Genomic DNA, 23,099 nt, shown 5'->3' on the forward strand with positions numbered 1-23,099 from the left:
TCTCTCTCTGTCTCAGAAATAAATAAACGTAAAAAAATTTTTTTAAATAAATAAATAAATAAATAAATAAATAAATTTTTAAATAAATTAATGGTTATGAGGTGGGGAAATTATCCTGGATTGCCTGGGTGGGGCCGATATAATCAAAAGTCTTTAGAAGAGCAAGGCAGGAGAGCCAGAGAGAAGGAGGCAAGATGATGGAAGCAGAGGTCAGGGACAGAGAGACAGGAAGATGCTACACTGTGAACTTGAGGGAACTCCACCGAGGGTCGAGCTGGAGGGCCAAGGAATGCCAGTGACCTGCCTGAGCTGGAAAAGACTAGGAAACGAGATTCTCCTCTAGAGCCTCCAAAAGGACCACGGCCCTGCCCTCACCTTGTTTTTAGCCCAGTGAGACTGATCTAGACTGCTGATGTCTAGAGCTGTCAGAAAATTAATCTGTGTTGTTTTGAGTCACTTCCTTTGTGGTAATTCTTTACAGCAGCCCTAGGAAACGAACACCTAGATCGGCCATATGTTAGCACTGAGACCGTGGGCTGGTTGCCTAACTTCTCTGAGCCTCAGGTCCCTCGTCTGGAAGACACAGGTAATATACATGAGGAAGTACATGGGAAGTCCTCGGCGTGGGAGTGGGTATACAGCAAGCCCTGGATGAACTGGCAGCTGTTGTGTTTGTGGTCATCGTCACCGTCGTCGTCACCACTGAGCGTCTGTCCGCAGACGTAAGTACAGACGGGACATTTCCCTTGTTGCCTGGACTTTCTTGGGTCTCAAGGATAGGGAACTGTCAAGACGCGGGCCGATCGCTCGACTCCGGTAGTTCTCGGCCTGGGGCGATCTGCCTCCCAGAAGATGTTTGGAAAGTCTAGAGACATTTTTTTTTTTTAATGTTTATTTATTTTTGACAGAGAGAGAGAGACAGAGCATGAGTGGGGGAGGGTCAGAGAGAGGGAGACAGAATCCGAAGCAGGCTCCAGGCTCCGAGCTGTCAGCACAGAGCCCGACGCGGGGCTCGAACTCACAAACCTCGAGATCATGACCTGAGCTGAAGTCGGACGCTCAACCGACTGAGCCACCCAGGTGCCCCTAGAGACATTTTTGGCTCTCACACCCCAAGGGTGCTGCTGGCATCTAGTGGGTAGAGGCCGGGGATGCCGGCCAAAGACCCGGGTAGCCCCCGCAACAAAGAGTTGTCGAATGTAAACCGTGCCACGGTGGAGGAGCCCTGCCATCTGCTGAAGGTTCGTTGTGGCTCTTGGGCCCAACTGTTAACGAGTAGAAAGAAGAGTGAGCACAGGGCAGGTGCCCCTCAGAGTGTCCCCAGGAATATTGCTTACCTCCTGCGACGCTTGGCGGCCACGGGCAGCCTCAAGGTGGGAGGTGTGGGTTTGAGACGCAGCTTCTCCACTCGCTCGCTGTAAGACTTCGGGCGAGTCGCTTCACGTCTCTGAGCCTCCGTTTCCTGTCAGCAAAGTGGAGACGAGAAGGCCTGCCTTGTACTGATCAGATGAGAAAACGCGTGGAAGCCCGGTGCCTCGCGCTTTGTCGGTGTCCCCTTAAATGGTCGTTCCCTTCCCTTCCTGACTAGAAGGTCAAGGGGGAATTAATTACTTCCCTCTGACGTATTCATGTAGGGGCATAAACTTTCTAACCTTTTAAACTTCTTCCCCCTTCGGGACAGTGGGACACACGGAGACTTACATGAGGGCTCGGACGTGGTTTGAGGGCTTTTGGGAGCTGGCCCTTGGCTTGGGCCCCACGACCGAGGGGCAAATGGAAGCCACGGGTCACATTCCAGCTCTAGGTCGGTCTCCACCACAACGCCCACAGGTCTCCCTCCTGCTGACTCCTGGCACGGCCCGTGCTGCCCTTCTGGCCCGAGGCAAAAATCCGCCTTGTGACCCCTTTCCTCTGGGATTTCTATTTATAACTTTTCGTACATGGAACTTCCCAGGCTTGTAGGTCTTGGTTGGAAGCTCTTGGGACACCTTTCTTTCCGGTGTGGGCCACAAAAATCAAAAAGGAAGGGGGTTCGAGCCAGAATGTGGCAGGATGGGTAAAAAAGACTTAAAAGATATGGTGGGCTTGAAACCCAGACTTCCAGATCCAAAGGCTACTCACCGCTTTTTCCTTAGGACTTTCGTATGATATTGATCAGACACCCCAGTGATCAGTGCTGGGCGAGGCATGAGGGGGGGGTGATCCCCACTAAATACTGATTGGAGGAAAGATTCTTAAAGGAAACAATTCCATTCTCATCCTCTGTGTCTGAGCTCTGGAGACGTGATCCCCATGGTTTTTCTTTGAATCCTCTTAGCGCGATGTACACGGTGGGCCTGGTTGGATGAATGACAGGGAAAATGGACAGACGAACAGGTGGAAGGATGAATGTGTTTATAGTAGAGGGTGGGTGGCCGGGTATATGAGTGGATGAGTGGGTAAAAGAATGGATAAATACACGACATAAGAAATTTGCTTCCTAGTTTCAGGGAACCAACCAGAAGGATTCAGCATGTAATTGTGTATGACCCCAAATTCAGGAGAGTGTTAAGCCAATTCAGACCCCACCTTTGGGAGCTGTGACACACAATGGGACAGAGTCACGCAGATAGGGCAGGCGGGGTGGGGGAGATGATGCAAAACCTAACAGGAATGGAGAGTCTAGGTGGTGGCCATTTAGGGTTCAGCTAGACTTGGGTCAACAGAATGTTTGAAGGCTCATTCCTAAGCATCCTGTACGCAATGCTGCTGACAAGTCAGAACGCCTCTGTGTTCTCCTCGGTTTGTTCCCAGTCTCAGCTGCCTTCGAGGAAGGATTCCTGCCTTCCAGCCTGAACTGCACCCACTCTCCTCTCTCTCCTAACATCTCCAGAGTCAATATCTGCAAAGAAGAACGGGCTTTTGGAAAACACTGGTTCTTAAGATAAGCCATGAATGGCTGCTGTGTAATAAATAGAACCACAGATTTGAAAATCCCTTAGTGATCACTAAGGGGGGTCATTTTATAGACAGGAAAGGGACCCAATGATCACTGGGTCATTTTATAGACAGGAAAACCAAGGTCCAGAGAAGGGAGAGGACTTTCCAGAGTCACATGGCCAGTCAGTGGCAATGGGAGCCCTGGTCTCCTGGTTCTCACCCCAAGTTACGAATCTGTGGCACACGCTTCCCCACCCCATCCGGCAACCCTCATGCTCTACTAGTCCCTTCAGGATTTTGCCTTCCTGGCAGAGGTTTTACTGTTCCTCAGTGGAAATGCAAGAGCAGGTCAAACCCTCCAGAAGTCTAGTGAATCCCTCTTCCATTCCCCTCCCTGGGACACCATATTCATGGTTTGATTCTCTGACCTCCCTGTTCATACTTCAGTTTGGCCAAATGCAGCAAACACTTGACCAGGTAGAGGACTCGGGGCTCAAGGGCCAAGGAGAGCAGGGAGAACACAGACTGATGTCAGAAGAAAAAAAGAAGGGGGGCCAGGAACTGACATTTACCGCTCACCCACCATCCACCAGGCACCCTGCTGGGTAATTATATCTCACTGATTCTCACAACCTTACAGGATAAAGGGTGTCATCCCTGTCTTACAAATGGAAACACCAAGGCCCACAAAACTGCCTTGGCTTATAGAGCTGGTCAGCGATGAGGCCAAGATCAAAACCCAGATCTACCTGACCCCAAAGCCCTCTCCGGGTCATGAGCTCCTAGACAACGTGCGCTGTTATGACAGAGCACCACAAGTTCTCAAGAGCCACCCAGAAGGAGCTGAGGGCCCACATCAACAAGATCAAGGTTACCAGGGGGCCAATGCAAAGTCTTGTATTTGAGCTCAAAATGACATTGGCACAAGAGCGTAGTGGAGACCTGGTTATTGGGCAGCAGCTGATCATAATATCGTCCACATCGCAACGCAGCTGCTCTTGCCTTCTATTTCCAAAGCACTTTGCAGTTTAGAAAGCCTTTCCTCTTACCAACCTCAGGGCTTTGACTGACTGGAAACGAGCATAAGACTAAGTCCGAAAAAAGTTTGGGGTTGTATCAGTAGGGGGGTGTGTGAACAGTATGCGGTGCTTGCCGATAATGAGCTATTTGTTTGCATTAACCCAGGGTAATCTCAACAGACTTTGTGCACAGCTACTGTGCCAAATATATTACATGTTTTATCTCTGTTGATTCTCACAACGGACCCCGCGGAGCTTGCAACTCCTGTTTTACAGATCAGAAGACCAAGAGGTAAAGAAAGTCGACCAAGGCCACATAGCTAGAATTCACACTCAGGTCTGATAAGTATCAAGACAAATGTCATTCTGGACATTTCAGGCCCCCTCTGGAGTTATGTGTCCCGTTTGGGGTGCTCTGTGTAAGGGAGACATTGACACACAGCGAAATGAGGAAACCATGAAGGAAACTGTCATTATAAAGATTGTTTGAAGGAGCTTAGAATATTTATCCTGGAAAAAAATAACCAGAGAACATATCACTGCCGTGTCCAAGGGCAGAAGGCTCCTTTAAAAACAGATTGGGTTCGCAGGACTTTTACCAACCGTTTTTGGGTGGGGTTAAACGGGGTATACTGTAGCCAACTGCTATCGCCACCTATTGGTGGGAGGTAAAATTGCTGTGCTGATACCGGCTGCTGTCATTGTTCTATCCTTGAAGTTTTGCGTTTCACCGTTCATACGTAGAGGTGCTTTTATTATTTTTTTTTTTTTATTTTTTAAATGTTTATTTATTTTTAAGGGAGAGACAGAGACAGACAGAGAGCGAGCCAAGGTGGGGGGAGAGAGAGAGGGAGACACAGAATCTGAAGCAGGCTCCGAGCCGTCAGCACAGAGCCTGACGTGGGGTTCAAACTCACAAACCGTGAGATCATGACCTGAGCTAAAGTTGGGTGCTGAACTGACTGAGCCACCAGGAACCCCCATAGAGGTGCTTTTAAACCCCTCAGGGTGTCATGTGTAAGAGGTAGCACATTTACCTTCGTGGGAAGAGAATTAGGACTGATGGGTGAAAATTACAAGGTGGGATATTTTGGTTTCAACATGAAGGTTAATTTTCTGAAAAAAACATCCCGCAAACTCAAGAGGCTACTTGGGAGTAGTGGGGCTCAAGTCTGTGCAAGAAACCACGTCATGCCGAGTTTTCCATGGTTCAGGAGGTGGGGAGAAATCGATCCCAGTGTTTTGGTGGGTGTAGGACATTCATGGGTGACCTACTCTGAGTTACCATTGGCCAGTTGCATAGCGGTCTGCCAGTGTTGGTCGTGTCTTTGTCATCTTATCCAGGAGGGAGCTTTTAGGCCAGGCCAGAGGGAAAGAGGGTACCACTGAGGCAGAGGAGTAGGGGAAATATTTGGGACCGGTGGGATCTGGCAATGTTTATCTTCCAGATATGGCTCTAACACTTGAGCAAGGGCTAGGGAGAGAGGAATGACTCAGAGAGTAAATGGTCCTGACCTTCCGTCACTTCCCAAACCAACCTCCCACACAGGACCGTTTGTAAACAACCCAAGGGAACAACAGTTCCTTGTAGATTCTGTAAATGTGATTAAGGTTCTGCTGAAGACAGAGGTTCAGAGTGTGCCCAAGGGCAGGGGCCAGGAGATAGGACCAGTCAGGGGTCTGGGGTCTGGGGCAAGGGCTGAGCTGCAGCCTGTGTGAGTTTTCTCATCAAAGCGTTACGCTGATTTAGGCCCTGGGTATTGGGCCATTTGTGTCCTGTGCGTTCCCTCGGAGGCAGTCCAGTGCGGGTTTATGGAGAAGGGGGTGCAGAATAGGACAGCCCCTGGCTTGACTCTGAGCCTGGCTACATATTAGCCTTGTGGGTTTAGGTTAATTGCTTCTCTGCTGTGAGTGTCAGTTTCTTCATCTGTAGAAAGGGCAGTAATTGCGCCCTCCTTACCTGATAGGTATGGGGACTGAATGAGACCTCCCTGCATAAGGCACTGAGCACCATGCCTGGCACACGATTTATTATTATTATTGTTATTATTATTATTAAATTAACCTCTGTCTGTGAAAACCATTCTCCCCCTCCCTGCACCCTCTTTGCTTTTCTATGGCTGTGAACCTGGTCACAGACACATTTGACACTGAAATCCCCCTGCTGGACCTCACTTGGTTAACAAGAATCACTGGGTCCCACACATGAAAACACCCACATCCTTGGCCATCAGTGTTCCACCACCCTCCCTCCCACCTTCTCTGATGTGGCAGGAACAGAGATGTCATTCAGAGCCTCCGGTCCGGACATAAGGCAAGAAATGCCCTGAGATTACTCACTGTTCCCTCAGAAGGAAGAGTAGCCGGCCCATCCGTAAGGAGGTCTGCACCCAGCACTGGGCACCCCCGAGGTCACCTTGAAGGGCCTGCAGAGGAATCTGTGTCCTGGTGGCCTTAGGCAGCTGCACTACTGGTCAGTGTGTGTGTGTGTGTGTGTGTGTGTGTGTGTGTGTACATGTGCACGTGTGCATATTTCTGTAGTTACCTGTCATGACCCCCTCTAGATGCCCAGGTGCCAAGAGCAGGTTGATGCCGTGGGAATTACACAGGCTTTGAAGTTTGCAGGGCCAGGTGCAAATGCCAGGTCTGTATCTTCCAGGCTGTATAAGCAGGGAGAGAGAGCTTGATATCCCCAAGCCTTGGGGCCCTCATTTGATCAAGGCAAGAGGAAAACCTGTTTTGCAATGCATTTGCTAATTGAATCAAGGCATGGATTAAAAAACAAACAAACAAAAACCTGGCAAAAGGTCTTGGCACATAGCAGGCACTTGGATAATGGCTTCTGTCATTTTTGTGCATGTTGTTTCAATGGCAGATGTGTCCACAGGCAGGGGTTAGCTTGTCCAGGGATTACGCCATGTCTCTGTCACTAAGCGATCCTTGATCTGTGGCCACCTATTTGCTTCTCTTCTGTTTTTAAAAGGAATTCGAAGAAAGGATTATTGGTGAATCTTCTCAGCTTGATATTGGTAGGGATAGAAGCAGAAGGTTTAGGCAAAGCATAATAAAACTCTTTCCGATGGGACGGGGAGTGGGGGAGGCGGGGGCAGGTGCCTCTCACTGGGAGTGGGAGTGGGGGGGCAGGGGGTGGGGGAAGACTTTCATCCCATGTTCCCCTACGGGTCCCTGTGTATTTTTGGAAAAAGAATTTTTTCTTGCTTTGACCTCCAGATCCACCTGTTTCTCATTGAGTTCGGCAAATGTTTGCTAATACCCACTACAATCCTGAGAGCTACCATTTATTGAGCACTGAAAGCACTTTCCGTACTTAACCTCGAACCCTCAGCTCCCTTGGGAAAAGCTACCTCGTTTTACAAATGTGCAGCAAACCAAGCTGGGAGAAGTCCAGTCACTTGCTCCAGAACTTCTAACTGGCAGCGGTGAGAAGAGCCAGGCGCTCTATCTGGGAGAGGTAGAAGGATATGAAAAAGACCCCGAGTAGCCTCTACCTTCAGGGCCCCGACAGTGAACACGGAAGGTTAACCAGCAGACACAGCGACTGAGACACATGCCGTGGTGGCTTCTTGGCAGGGCGCTGCCGTGGGGGCAGAGGACAGATGGCTGATTCCGGCTGGGGGACGGGGAGTCCGCCTAGGGGTGGCTGGGCTCAATCTTGAAGGATGTGTTCATTTTGGAGGGGGAGCAGGCAGTGGAACATGGCCCGCGGGCCTGTTTCAGACAGTCAGGAGACAGGAAGCCCAGCCAGGAAGAAAGGTTGGCCCTTGCGGGAAGGTCAGGCAGAGCCCTGCAGGGCTCCTCGGGAGAGCCCGAGCTGCGTGGGTCCTAAGGCCCTAGGGTCTTTGGTAAGAAGAGACAGACAAGAACTGGGGGTTTTAGGCAGGGCCCCATGGCTTAAAGGAGGGCAGAGAAAGTGAAGGCAGAGGGGGTCTTTCTGAGTCTGAGGCCCCCACGGGGCGGGGCAAGCCACAGCCTCCAGAGCCCCAGCCTGGGTGCAGTGACCTGTCCCCCCCCCTCCCAAATGGAGGGACACTGACCCTTTTCCATCAGGAGCTGGGGGCCTGGGGAGCTGCTCTCAGGAGAGGCCCACTGGGGGGGACCTGAGGAGGCCAAAGCCTGGGGCAGCCAGTCCGCCGACCGCAAAGACCAGGAACGACGGGGGAGGATGGAGCGGTCCGTTGTCACAGAGGTTGGGCAGAGCTTGGTACGAGGAGGCAAGAGGCTAGGAAGAGGGCATGGAAACAGCCAGGGAAGGGTTTGTCCTGCCAGATACGCAAGTGTGGGCGCTGAGAGACAATTGTGTTTGAGCCCAAGAATGCCGTGATCAAACCTACGGCCTCTCTCACTAGAATGTGAGCTTCTGGAGGCAGGGAGTCTGTCTCGTGTCTCGTAATGTTGTTCCCAGCGCCTAGCACAGCGTCGGTCACTGAGTAGTGGTTCGATTCCGGAGGGATCTGGCGGGAGGGTCCGGACGCTTGTTTCTGGGGGGTGTGAGGTACTAGCCGCGTACCTCCAGGCTCACTCCTCAAGTGTAAGACCACGGGGGTGTGAGTTTGGATTCCTGTCGCTTTCGGGGCGAGGGGATAAGACCGTGCACTCGGCGAGTATGTTTGAGCCCAAGCTCCACGTCTTCCTCGCTGTGGGACTTTCGTCGAGTCACTCAACCGCCCTGAGCCTCAGTTTGCTCAGCAGCAAAATGCGATGATGCTTGAGAAGATTAATGAGTGAGCTGATAGAGCGTGTGAAGGTGCCTGTGACAGAGCCCGGTGGTCGCTCAACACGCATCATCTGTCCTCCTGCCGAGGGCTTTGTGCCACCTGGCCTTCGTCCTCTCTCCTCTCCTCCCAAACCGGGCCCGTCCCTCAAGGCCCATTCCAATTTAGCTTTTCCTCGAAATCGTCGGTCACGACCCAATGATGGCTCATGTCACTGGCTGTTTAACAATAGTAGTCAAGGTTTCCCTCTGCTTATTTACTTGTTTATGTTCACCTCCTTAGATTGGAAAACTTCCGAAAACAGGAACATCATTTCGAGCGTTGTAGGGGGTTTCTGACAGTCCCACCGGCATGGGAGGCGGGCGCCCTGGGTTACGTTCTAACTTGGGGCTCCATGAAGCTTTGGGGGCTTCACTTTCATCCGGAAGATGGCAATAGTAGCCTCCCTCACAGAGTTTCTAGAAGACCAATTTAGACGTTCTGTGTGAAACCCAGGAGACATTTGATAAATATTGTTGAATTAATTTAAGCTGCTTCGAAACATAAAGTTCTTCACAAATGTCAGGCATTAGTTTTAATTCTCCCTAGGAGATAGCGAAAGGCCTTTTATTTACTTGCTGCGAGGAGAAACCGTGTGCTTGAATATTCTCCCGTCATCCAGGTGAAGAACGAAACAGGCGTTGTACAGGGATTATAAAGCTCACTCTGGTTTTAAACAAAATGTCATCTTTGTTCTTACCAGGATCGAGATGACCACGGCCACCCCGTTGGGGGGGACTACCTTCTTCTCACTGAACGTGACCACCAGAGAACAGGACTTTCTGTACAAGAGTAAGGTCAACTTGGCTTGGCGACCGGGGGAGGGAATGGCGGGAAGAGGACCAGGGGCAGCTCATGGTGTAGAGGTCAAGAGCATGGGCTCTGGAGATGGGACTGCCTGGGTCTCAGTCTCCGTTCGACCAGATGCCCGACATGACCACTGCGTGACCCCGAGCACATGACCTCACCGCTTTGTGTCTGAGTTTTTGTCAGTAAGATGGGGATATCACGGAAGCTACCGCATGAGGTAGATGGGAAGACGAAACAATATAATCCATGTCAAGAGCTTGGAATAGTCTCGAGGCACACAAAGTACCTGACGAGTATTATCATTATCATTACTGTCATTACTGTTATTATCATCAGGGAGTTTGGGGGTCTAGAGGGCAATGGACATTTGACTCTCACGTGAGATGTCTTTAAATGAGTCACCTTAAAATGTAACTACTTTCATCCCACTTTTGTAAGGCGAAAACATCCCATCAATTCACAAAGGGGTAAATGAGTAAAGCTGGGAGTAGTCTGGGGAGACACCTGCCAGGAACGAGAGGTCCCCAGAAAGAAAAACTTGATGACCGCTCTTCAGAACACCACTGAATTGTATTAGGGGAAGTTGGGCCCATTTCTGTCATTTCTGTCGATGCCTCTGCACATGGAACGGGCCTCCCAACACTGAAGTGTTTCCCCAGTAAGAACAGCTCCAGACCATGGTAGTGGCAGGATGTGTCTCTTCCATGGAGACCCAGAAAACATCACTCTCGGGACACGGTCCCACATTAGCCTGCTTCATGCCAGGTGGGGGGACCTTCAGAAACCTGCTGAAGTATTTCACCACAGTTCTCAAGGGAAATGTAGGGGAGCTAGAATTTTCGTCAGCAAGATGGGAATAATTCTGCTTTCATTTAACTAAAAGTGATGACTCTCAGCTAGGCAATTTTGCCCCCTAGATAAAATTGCCAGATTTAGAAAATAAAATACAGGATACCCAGTTAAATTTGAATTTAAGATACCCAATATTTGTTGAGTATAAGGATGTGCCAAGCAATATTTGGGACACGCCAAAAAAATAATTCATGATTTGTCAGAAATTCTCATTTAAATAGGTATTCCATACTTCATCTGGCCACTCGACTACCAGGGGACATTTGACGATGTTTGGACACTTGCCTGTCACAGCTGGTGGGGAGGGAGAAGTGTCATTGGCATCTAGTGAGGGCAGAGATGGTGCTAAATATCCTACCATGCACAGGACAGTCCCCACAACAAAGGATTTTCCAGACAAGGTTGAAAAACCATGAACTAAAAGTATTATCGCTGGGCTCCACAGGAAGGAAAAAAAACCAAGCTATTCTATGATGGATCCCCCACCCTACCCCCTCTTTCTTTCCTTCCAGCCTTACTTCCTGTCAATATTTGCACGTAGTTTTGTTTTTGTTTTTGTTTGGTAAACCTTTTATAAGAGCATTGCATACCTTCCAAAAAAATGCATGAATCCTAAGTGCACAGCTGGATGAATTTTCACAAAGTGAACACGCTTGTGTAACCAGCCCCCAGATCAAGAAACGAACCACCACCAGGTTCCCAGAAGTCCCAGCAACTCTTGCCACACGATCCCCACCTGCTCAAGGGAATCTGCTGTTCTGACCTCTCACAGCAGTCCTATATCCGGAATATAAATAGTATCGTAACTAACATCGTCATTCATCTAGCTTTTTCTGTATTTAGGATTATCCCCTAAGATAAACTCCCCACAATCAAATAGATTGGCCTAAAGTATGACTCCCCCTTTGTGGTTTTTTTTTTTTTTTTTTTTTGTATTTTCAATATCAATTCTGACAAGCATGTTGATCTTGAACATGGACTTAGAGGTGGACATTGGGAGTGGGCATTGATATTGAAATTAGAATCTGAGATATTAAGCTACAAGGACATTCACCATAGCCTTGTTTTTAATAGGGTAAAATTGAAAACAACATAAATATGCTTAATAGAGAATTGGTAAACGAGTCCAAACAATGGAGTGCTACATAACCATCAAAAGTCATGGAAAAAATGCAACTGCATGGAAAGATGATTAGGATAGTGTTGCAAAACTGTGTATGGAACATTGTTCCATTTTTATCAAGTGCACATTTTCCCACTTTTATGACTACTTCCTTGAGGTGGATTTTCAGACATAGGATTAATACCTTTATTCAAAAAAGACCAGGTAGATAGGTATTTAATATGCATACATGCGTATACATGATCACACTGGAGAACGTCCATATGTGTAGATGATCAACAGTTCCTGGGGCGAAGAGTTCTTTATCCTCCCCCACCCTTTTTTTTGCTTGTATTTATATTTTCAAAATATAACTACAAAAATCACATATTACTTTTGTGCCATCAAGAAGAGGGACAGGCGCTTTGCTTGCCTGTTGACACAGGAAGCTTGATGCTATGTTAGGACTGATAACAACAGGATGGCCTGAGACAGAATTTTGGCAGGTGATGTGCTGAGGACCCTGCCCTCAAGCCCCATTGGGGGTAGGGGTACTCTGCCCCTGTAGATATGCATGTCTCTGTCCTGGGGTCAGCAGTCAGGGTGCCAGGACATCACATTCTCTGCCCCCCTTGATCCAATGAGGATGCAGGATGCCCTGTGTAAGCCCCCCTGCCAGTCTCTGACCACTTCTCTTTATTTCAGTTCACACGTTTGCCATTTCCACCCCTCTCCTCGTAGGTTCCGGAGCCATCGTTGCTGCCATTGTCGTGGTTGTCATTATCATCTTCACCGTGATTCTGATCCTGCTGAAGATGTACAACAGGTACGGGACGCCCTGGGCTCTAGATGGTCTTGTCCCGTCGGTGATGTCAGAATGAATGGGAACTGACACTGTGAGTGCCAGTCACGTGCCCAGCGGTATCCCTAAGTCCGTCGTCAAGCGCTCTAACCCTTTGGGTATCCTTTTTTGACATCTGTTCTGCTGTAGAAACCTCATGGTAATATTTTTGCATCTGGAGAAATATTTTTTACATATAATAATCAAAATGACAATGATAATGGCCTTGAGCACTGTGGGAAGCCCTCGTATGTAACTTACAGTAATAGAGGAATATTTCAATCCTTTTCTCTCAGGGAGCCTTCTGCTAGGTTGTGTTGAGCAGACTACGTAAGTAGTTGAGGTTTCAAATACTGGAATGCCTGTACCCCCAGCTCCACTTTCTGGGACCAAATAAGACAAAATATAATTTGATTTCATAAAGAATAAATGTTGGGGCGCCCGGGTGACTCCGTCGGTTACGCATCCAACTTCAGCTCAGGTCATGATCTCACGGTTCATGGGTTCAAGCCCCGCGTCGGGCTCTGTGCTGACAGCTCAGAGCCTGGAGTCTGCTTCAGATTCTCTGTCTCCCTCTCTCTCTGCCCCTCCCCTGCTCAGGCTCTGTCATTCTCTCTCTTAAGAACAAACAAACATTAAAAAAATGTTTTTAAATAAAGAATAAATGTTGTGTTATCACCTTATGTGTTAGCACCTCTAAGTCGCAACTTTGCTAGAAGGTATTCTTTCCAGGCAAGAAATTAAAATAGACTATAAACACAACCACATCATAGCAGACTTGGAAGCCGTTAAAAAAAAAAGATATCATAGAAGAGTTTTATTGATGAGGACAACCATATACAGTATATCGTCAGTTTACAAAAATAATGTGTACGTTATGACTATACATGTGGATTACTCACACACACTCAAGAAACATTCAAACGATACACAGCAAAGTATTGACAACCAGTGTGTCTGCACAATGGGATTGCTATTTGGTTCGTTGGTTGGTTTTTGCAGAGGTGCATATATTTATTTATTTTCGAGGAGGTGTAAACATGCATTGTTTTTATTTATTTATTTTTAAATGTTTACTTATTTTTGAAGGAAAGAGAGAGCGTGAGCAGGGGAGGGGCAGAGAGAGAGGGAGACACAGAATCCGAAGCAGGCTTCAGGCTCTGAGCTATCAGCGCAGAGCCTGATGTGGGGTTTGAACCCACAAACCGCGAGATCATGACCTGAGCTGAAGTCAGTCGCTTAACCGACTGAGCCACCCAGGTGCCCCAAGATGCATTGTTTTTATAATAATGTTAATGTTATTTATAAAACATGTATTATATGTTTTATATTATATATTATGTATATATTTTATATATATATCTCATATATATTATATAACATATATTGATCTCTTAATATGTGCCAGGCATGATTCCAAGCTCCTTGTATGTATTAACTCATTTAATCCCCCACAACAACCCCACAAGGGGGTAATTTTATACCCCCCAATTTTGTAGGTGTGAAACAGGCACCAGGAAATGAGCTAACTACTCAGCCCTCCGTGACAGAGTTGGGATTCAAAGCCAGTACATGTGGTTTCAAAGAAAATGCTCCCACCATTACATGTAATAATAACACTTAATGAGTTATTATTAATATTTGGGGGGGGGGGTGGGTATTGCAATTTGGATCCATCCCAGACCAGGAAGTGGCATCAAACCACAATGTCTGCCCTTCATTCCTGTCCATCATTGCTGGCGCTCTGAGTCTGTTTTCTGGAGTGTGATTTGGATGGAGACTCTAGTCACCAGTTTACAGTGATGCCTGGGCTGAAATGGAGAGACCAGGGTTCAGTCTTTGGTCTCTTAAAGGCAGCCAAGGCATTTAACCTCTCTGTGCCTCAATTTTGTCATCTTTATTTTTTTTTATTTAAAAAAAAAAAAAAAAATTTTTTTTTTTTTAACGTTTATTTATTTTTGAGACAGAGAGAGACAGCATGAACAGGGGAGGGTCAGAGAGAGAGAGAGGGAGACACAGAATCTGAAACAGGCTCCAGGCTCTGAGCTGTCAGCACAGAGCCCGACGCGGGGCTTGAACTCACGGACCGCGAGATCATGACCTGAGCCGAAGTCAGACGCCTAACCGACTGAGCCACCCAGGCGCCCCTGTCATCTTTATTTTTTAAAGTTTATTTATTTATTCTGAGAGAGCGCGGGGGGAAGAGAGAGAGAGAGAGTGAGAGAGAGAGAACACACAAGCAGCAGGGGAGGGGAAGAAAGAGGGAGAGAAAAAGAATCCCAAGCAGCCTCCGCACTTTCATCGAGGATCCTGATGCGGGGCTCCATCTCATGAACTGTGAGATCATGACCTGAGCCGAAATCAGGAGTCTGGTGCTTGTCCGACTGAGCCATCCAGGCGCCCTGATTATGTCATCTTTAAAGTGGAAGGCTCTCCAAGTGTGATAACTGAGTGATGATTACATCGAGAATGCCATTGTTTTGAGGAATATTTAGGGGTGAAGTGGCACGACCTTTGCAACTAACTCAAATGGTTCATGATTTAAAAAAAACAACCGTGCGCGCGTGTGTGTGTGTGTGTGTGTGTGTGTGTGTGTGTGTGTGTGTGAATGGAGAGAGGGGGGCAGGAGAGAGAGAAGGCAAATGTGGCAAACTGCTAGCCATCAGAAAATTGTTCCATGAAGGATATTCAGATACTAATTGTACTGTTTGTGCAACTTTTCTGAGCATTTGAAATTAAAAAAAAAAAAAGAATTATGTTAAGTCAACAAGATGAAATTTCATGCAGACATTAGAATTAATGATTGTTGCCAGTCACTGCATTTTCTGGCATATAAAATGAAAGACTGGATATACGTTTTGAGTCCATTCTCTTTTCAACTACGTAAAAAGTTCTCAAATATTTCTAGCAATAAACTTAGGAAGCACAATGAAACTGCAAAATGTAACTCACGCTACGACTTTGGACAGAAAAAAAACCATAACGTCTTCATTTCGTCTCTAAGAATAGTCACCTATCTGACACCATTCGTTAACAGGGGAAAAAAATACAATTAAATATCTAATCTAGGTTACACAAAAAATGGAAGGGTCAGACGAGCTGAAGTCTAAGGTCCCTCCCACTTGCAAAATTCTGTAGTTGGCCATCAAGCTATGTGATTTAACGATGACCCACGTTAATCCCGTCAGAGCCAAAATCATTGAGTCCATGGGGCAGAAGACTCCAACATGCATGCGTATCTCGTTCCAGGAAAATGAGGACAAGGCGGGAACTGGAACCCAAGGGGCCCAGGCCATCCTCCCCCTCTGCCTTGGGCCCAAACAGCAACAGCAGCCAACACCCTGCAACTGTGACCTTCAGCCCTGTTGACGTCCACATGGAGACTCGGTGACCCCCACCCTGGTGCTATCTTGGCCACCATCCAAAGAGCCTTCTCCCGTCAAGACCCAGAAGCACATTTCTCCTCTGGCAGCTTCATTATGAGTTCCTTCTGGTCGATAGGGGCGTCTCTTATTCAATTCCTGATGCTTCAGGCAACCCCTAACCCTGTCCCGCCCCGCACCACCCTGGCTATGTCCATATCCCTATTCCCCCCACCCCTTACAAAAAGCTATGGAACATTCTTTTGCGATCTGATGAGGTAGACCCAGGTTGGGAATCCACTGAAATGGATGTGGCTGTCTTCCCCAAACACAGTTGCTAGACAGACAGACAGACAGACGGATAGCCCAGGAGTCTTCTGGTCAGGAGGCAGGGGTTAGGGCATGCCCCCGAGTGTACAACAGGGTCTGCCACTGGGGTCAGATCAGAATGAGTGCCATCTATATCCACGGCTTTGCAGAGCAAAGTATTCAGTCCCATTAATCAGGCACAGGGGAACTAACTTGGGCTAACTAACCAGAAAACCAGCTTGTTAATTTATAACTTGTTCCAGTACTGGATGACCGCTAGCTAGCTCATGACAACCGGTCGGCACGTTTCACCCTCTTTAAGAAACGCTATGGGAGAAACTAAATTCTTCTTGAAAGGTTTCTACTTCATTTGTAAAGTGTCCGAGAGGGACTAGGGTGAACTCCAGGAATGATGGCCTCTAGGGCAAAAGCTTATTGCTGTGTCGCTGGGCCTTGAATGAGTCTGGGGCTAGTCAGAGCCCCTCTTCTCCCTTTGGGGCTGCGTTTAGCCTGACTCAGCCTCATTTCCTGGCTCTCCTCTATCTGGATTCCCAGCAGTCCTCTCTGTCCGGGTAAACCTTCCTTCCAAGGAGCAGTATTAGAGACTGATAAGATTACAGCCCCGTGTATGTTACCTGCGCCCTTCCCGGTCACCTTGCAGAGATTCAGGGCACGTTCTCAGCACCACATTCGCACACCGTGTCTCTGCACAGAGCTGATCTTTTCGACTCTTTAGCCTGGAGAACAATCTGTTGAGAGGGGAAAGCATTTTTGAGATTAAGAAGACTTGTCTCCCGAGACCTGCCCCCTGGTCGTGTGGCCTTGGAAGAGTGACTTGAGCGCTCCATAGTCGGTTTGCTAACCCCAAAGTGGGAATGATGACATCTGCCCCCCCCCGGGGTTACGATAATCAGCCACGGACGTAGTGAAGCACCTGGGGTAGTGCACAACACCCAACAGATGCTTAATAAATGACAGCCAGCATTGTTTATTGCAGTCAGAATATGTCTTAAAATCGATGGGTCCGTTAACGTAGTTGTACTTTTTCTCTCTCAAAAAGCTGGTTTTTAACCAGTTGTGCATCTTACCGTTGAAGGCATCTTGGAAGCAAGGTAATAAATCCTTATCCTGTTCTAGAAAGTAACACACGCTGCCCTTTAACCTCACATTCTAGGAGTGTCTCCCTCTTGGAGTCAGAAATCTCCTTTGAGGGGAAATCGAGGGTCAGGAAGGTAAGAAGACTGACTCAGGGTCACAGAGTCCTGCCATCCCACGATAAAAATGCTCGCTTGAATATGTCTGGAAAAATGCTTGCAAATTCTTCCTCCCCAGACAACATTTGTCCCTACTGTGTTTAAATATCCATCAAGTACCAGGTCCTTGGCAAGATGCTTTCACATAAATTGTCCCATAGGATTTATTTTTCCTAATAATCCTGGGAGGTATTATTTTTTTCTGTTTGCAGCTGAGAATTGCAAACTCAAGGAGAAAGGTACTTGCCCAAAGTCCCACAGCTATTAAGTTGCAAAGACAGGACTCAAACTCACGTCTCTTCGACTCCGAAGTCCCTCTCTCTCTGTTGTACCAAATTATTCCCTAACCTCCTGGCTCAAAACACAAGAGTGTGAGCCAAACAAAAGGAGGACAGGCTGGGTCCATGTGTCTGAGCCGAAGTCAGGAATCTAGCTTCCAAACTAACAGCGGGGACAAAGCCATTCTGGTAGCCTCCTTTGGGCTTCCATGATTGGAGCCAAAGGACCCCTTTCTAAGCCCATGGAAGCCCTAAAGATTCTCATCTCATTTCCCCTAACATTTTCCCCAAGGAGCAAGGGGTAGAATGGCATCCAACCAGGGCAAAGCCATTTCCTTAAGGGCTCAAACCCCAAATAGATACGTTTCCCAGAGATATTCTGCTTTAAAAAAAAAAAAAAAAAAAAAGATGTTGGGAATGTTCCAGCCCTAAAACCAAACTCTTCTGCCCATAGTGAAATCTAGTAATTCCCACCAGAGGAATTATCCTCTGGTCTATGTTGTTCTGCTAAATGAAAGCTTGGAAGTGAAGGAGCGGGGAGAGGGAAAGAGGAAAGAGGAAGGCCAAGAAAAGGGTTTTAGTGTTTTGTTTTTAACTAATGGAGATAACTCAGTAATGCTTTATGGGCCCCTGTGTGGAAGTTGAGGTGCCACTAAACACATTAAGCCATGGTCCCCGTTCTCAAAGAGTCTGCAGCCGGTCTCCCGAGACAGGGATCTTGCAACACCGCAGAGTTATTTCATTTCTGACAGGTGCATTTCCTAACAGCGCAGATGCTGCCTTATTGGGCCACTGAGTCAATAAAAGATACTAAGCATCTAAAGAAAAATGTCTAAAAATAAAGAGGTTCAAACCAAACATTCCTTGAGTTGACTTCGATTTCATTTAGAGTTAACAAATACCTTTCCTAGGAACTCCCTTTCCCTGACACTGTAAATAGGGTTCTGCAGGGAAGCCTGAGCTGTTTTGAAACTGTGCCGTCGCTCCTAAAGGCCGATGGAAAGGGTGGGCTGCCAGGCCTTCCGTGAGTTAGGAAACTCGTTAATTTGATTAACTATTAGAAAAGGAATCTCATTTGAAAGCCTGCTGTTAAACACGAGACGAACTAAGGTGTCAAAGTTTGGGGACCGCTGAGAGAGAAGTAGACATATTAGAATGCAATCTAAGTCCTATCTAATAATGATGTTTACCGTTAACTGAGCTCCTCCCTAATGTGTACCAGGTATATAAGTGTGTGTGCGTGTGTGTGTGTGTGTGCGCGCGCCCCTATATATATATATATATAGGCATTTTATACCCACCAGCTCCTCTAAACAACTCCCATGCATAGGAGCCATCATTATTTCTATTTTTTTTGGATAAGGAAACGGGCTCAGGGAGGTAGCTTGTCATTGGGTGATGCCGTGGACGTTTGTCACTCTTTTGGTGGCCATTCTTGCGTTTGGAGCGTCCACTACTTTAAGAGGCAAGAACACCTCCTGCTAAAGCTGTAGAGGACAGACACTCATTTTCCTGGAGTCCCCCGCTGCTAGGGTGAGGGCACAGCGCCCAGGCCTTGCCGATCGGGGGCACTCCCGCCGTGGACTTTGAATCGAGAAGTTGGTGACATCCAGGGATACGCCTCGTGCGACATATGCTCTGGGCTGATGTGTTGGCACGCGGTCTTGCGAGAGGCCGCCACATCAGGGGTTCTGGCGGCAACGGCAGCCTCATTCTTGAGTCCAGGCCAGTGTCCACGGAGTTGGCCACGTGAGCTTAGTTTGACCACAGCAGCCACGGTGTCTGTACCAAACTGGTTCTTTAGTATGACTTTAGGCACCATACCTGACATACCAGTGAAGGTTCTAGCCTTCTGGAAATTCCAGCAACTTGCTCATTCCCTCCTCTGCTTACATCAGCACTCCCTTCCTGCTGCTTGTACCTAAGTACTGTGTGGCTTGCTCATGGCCACCCACCTCGGAAGTGGCTGGCACGAGGACCCGGGTCTTCAAAGCTCTCGCTCTTTCCTTACACATGCTTCCGGCTGAGGCTAAGTGATCAAGGGGTCCACAGAGTGCTATGTAGACAAGGTAGAGTTGCCTCCGATCACATGTATCTCGGAGACTTTGTGACTGTCAACGAGGAAGTATTTAAAAGGACCTGGAAGAATGGGTAGGATTTTTAAAAAAAAATTTTTTTAATGTTTATTTATTGTTGAGAGAGGGGGAGAGAGAGCTGGAGCATGGGGAGAGGCAGAGAGACACAGAATCGGAAGCAGGCTCCAGGCTCCGGGCTGACCCCAGAGCCCAACCCGTGAGCCGTGAGATGGTGACCTGAGCCAAAGTTGGACGCTTACCTGCCTGAGCCACCCAGGTGCCCCCGTTACCATTTTTCAAATAACAGCTTTATTGAGATATAATTTGCATGCCATCAGGCTTACCCTTTAAAAATATACAAGTGGGTGGTTGTGAGTGTATTCACGGAGCTGTGCCGCCATCACCACGAATCAAATTCCAGAAAACTTTCATCACAAACTCCATACCCATTAGCAAATACTTCCCATTGTCCCCTCTCCCCAGACCCTGACAACCACTAATCTACGTTTTGTCTCTATGGACTTTCCTATTCTGGACATTTCATATAAATGCAGTCATATAATATGTGCCCTTTTATGACTGGCTTCTTTCACTCAGCTTAATGTTTTCGAGATCCATCCATGTTGTGGCATGAAACAGGACTCCATTCCTTGCGGTGGATGAATTTTATGCCATTATACGGCTATCCCACAGTTTGTTTATCCATTCTCCAGGTGACGGACATTTGGATTGTTTCTACTTTTTTTGCTATTGTGAATAATGCTGCCGTGGACATTCATTTACAAGTTTGGTGTAGACGTTTCATTTCTCTCGGGCATTTACCTTAGCGGTAGAATCGCTGCATTATGGGATAACTGTTTAATCTTTTAAGAGAATGCCAAACTTGGTTTCCGAAGTATGTTTCCACCAGCCCTATGAGGGTTCCAACAGCTCCACATCCTTGCCAACATTTTATTGTCCATCTTTTTTTTATTTGACTGCAGCCGTACTTGTGGTTATGGAATGGTATCTCATTATGATTTCAACCTGAATTTTCCCTAATGACTAATGATGTCTTAGTTTAGATTAATGGTGTCTTTTCATATGCACATTGGCCATTTTATATCACTTTTGAAGAAAGGCCTATTCAGATCCTTTGCCCATTTTTAAATTGGGTTATTTGGGGTTTTTAAATGAATATTGTTGACCTTTAAGAAATCTTTATATATTCTGGTTACAAATCCCTTACCAGATTTATGATCTGCGATCGTTTTCTGCCATTTTGTGGGTTGCCTTTTCACTTTCTTTAACTTTCACGTTTGTAGCACAAAAGTTTTTCATTTTGATAAAACTCAATTTATCTTTTTTTCCTGTTGTCACTTGTGCTTTTGGTATCGTATTTAAGAAACCACTGCCTAATCCAAGGTCATGAATATTTACTCCTATGTTTTCTTAGAAGACTTTTATGGTTTTAGTTCTTAAATTAATGATATGACCCAATTTGAATTAAGTTTTGTATATGGTGTGAGACAGGTATTCAGTTTCATCTTTTGCACATGGATATACAATTGTTCCAACGCTATTTGTTGAAAAGACTATTTTAGGGGCGCCTGGGTAGCTCAGTCGGTTAAGCGGCCGACTTCAGCTCAGGTCATGATCTCGCGGTCCGTGAGTTCGAGCCCCGCGTCGGGCTCTGGGCTGATGGCTCAGAGCCTGGAGCCTGCTTCCGATTCTGTGTCTCCCTCTCTCTCTGCCCCTCCCCCGTTCATGCTCTGTCTCTCTCTGTCTCAAAAATAAATAAAAAAAAAACGTTAAAAAAAAAAAGAAAAAAGAAAAGAAAAGACTATTTTAGCCCCATTTAATTGACTTGGTATCCTTGTCAAAAATTAATTGACCATAAATACAAGGGTTTATTTCTGGACTCTGAATTCTATTTCATTGATCTATATTTCCATTCTTATGCCAGTACCATACTGTCTTGATATGTAGCAAGTTTTGGAATCTGGAAGGGTGAGTCCTCCAACTTTTTTTTTTCTTGCCCAAGATATTTTGGCTATTCTGGGTCCCTTACATGTCTACATGAATTTTAGTATTAGCTTGTCAATTTTTCAAAAATGGCAGCTGAGATTTTGATAGGGACTGCATTGAGCTTGTAGATCATTTTGGGGAGTATTGCCATCTTAATACTATTAAACCTTCTGATCCATAAATATGGGATGCTTTTCCATTTATTTTGGTCTTCTTTAAATTTTTTCAATGAAATTTGTAGTTTTCGTTGTGTAAGTCTTACACTCATTTTGTTAAATTTATCCCAGTGTTTGATTGTTTTTGATGCTATTATAAATGAAATTGTTTTCTTAATTTCCTTTTTAGGTTGTTAATTGCCAGTGTGTAGAAATCCAACTGGTTTTTTGTGTGTTGATTTCATATCCTGCAACTTTGCTGAATTTGTTTATTAGCTCTGATAGTGTTTTGTGTAACATCTTTAGGGTTTCTACATATAAGATCATGCCGTTGTGAATAGAGATCATTTTACCTCTTCCTTTACAGTTTGGACGCTTTTCATCTCTTGTTCTTGCCTAACTGCTCTGGTTAAAACTTCCAGTACTATTTTGAATGTAGGGATTGGGAGCAGACATCTTTGTCTTCTTCCTGGTCTCAGGGGGAAAACAGCCAGTCTTTCACCATTAAGTATGACGTTAGCTGTGTTCATAGATGGCCGTCGTCACATTGAGGAAGTTTACTCGTATTCCTAGCTTAAGTATTTTTATCAGGAAAGGGAGTTGAATTTTGTCAAATGATTTTCTGTATCTGTAAGATGACTGTATTGTTTTTGTCCTTTATTAATATGGCGTATATACTACATTGATGGATTTTCATATGTTAAACCAAACTCCCATTCCTGGAATAAATTTCAATCGTGGTGTAAGATCCTTTTTATATGTTTGTTGCTAGATCCTTTTTGCAGTATTTTGTTGAGAATTTTTGCATCTGTATTCTAAGAGATGTTGTCTATAATTTTCTTCTGGTGTCTTTGTTTTGGGACCAGAATAATACTGTCCTCACAGAGTGAGTTGGCAGGTGTTTCCTCTTCTGTTTTTTGAAAGGGTTGATGTTAATTATTTAGACATTTGGTAGAATTTACCAGTGAGGACATCTGATTATTTGGGTCTGGGCTTTTCTTTGTTGGAAGTTGTTGCTGTCATTTTTTAATTACTATTACTAATTCAATCACTTTACTTGTAGATTTATTCAGATTTTCTATATCTTCTTCAGTTTGGTAATTCATGTCTTTTTAGGAATTTGTCCATTCCCTCCAGGTAGCTAGTTTGTTGGCATACAATTTTTTATAGTATTCTAATTCTTTTTATTTCTGAAAGATCAATAGTGATGTTTCCTCTTTCATTTCTGATTTTAGTAATTTGAGCCTTTTTTTTTTCTTAGTTCATCTAAAGGTTTGTCAATTTTATTAATTATTATAAAGAACTGACTTTTGGTTCTGTTGATTGTTATTTCTCTATTGTATCT

At 46.1% G+C, this 23,099-nt stretch overlaps 1 protein-coding gene across 4 annotated transcripts; it reads left to right on the forward strand.

The window, feature by feature from the left end:
• Nucleotides 1-439: 439 nt before the first annotated feature.
• LOC122226135 (non-compact myelin associated protein) lies at nt 440-18,375 on the forward strand. Of its 4 annotated transcripts, none has more exons than XM_042948809.1 (4): nt 440-586; nt 9,414-9,502; nt 12,216-12,300; nt 15,565-18,375. In XM_042948809.1, the coding sequence occupies exons 2-4, from the start codon at nt 9,421-9,423 to the stop codon at nt 15,704-15,706; spliced, it is 309 nt and encodes a 102-aa protein (XP_042804743.1). In that variant the 5' UTR covers nt 440-586; nt 9,414-9,420; the 3' UTR covers nt 15,707-18,375. The 4 variants fall into 4 exon arrangements, with proteins under 4 accessions (XP_042804743.1, XP_042804746.1, XP_042804745.1 ...); XM_042948812.1 differs by lacking the exon at nt 440-586 and adding an exon at nt 4,209-4,230; XM_042948811.1 differs by lacking the exon at nt 440-586 and adding an exon at nt 4,629-4,684.
• Nucleotides 18,376-23,099: the final 4,724 nt, after the last annotated feature.

This window comes from Panthera leo, chromosome C1, assembly GCF_018350215.1.
Source record: "Panthera leo isolate Ple1 chromosome C1, P.leo_Ple1_pat1.1, whole genome shotgun sequence".
NCBI lineage: Eukaryota > Metazoa > Chordata > Mammalia > Carnivora > Felidae > Panthera > Panthera leo.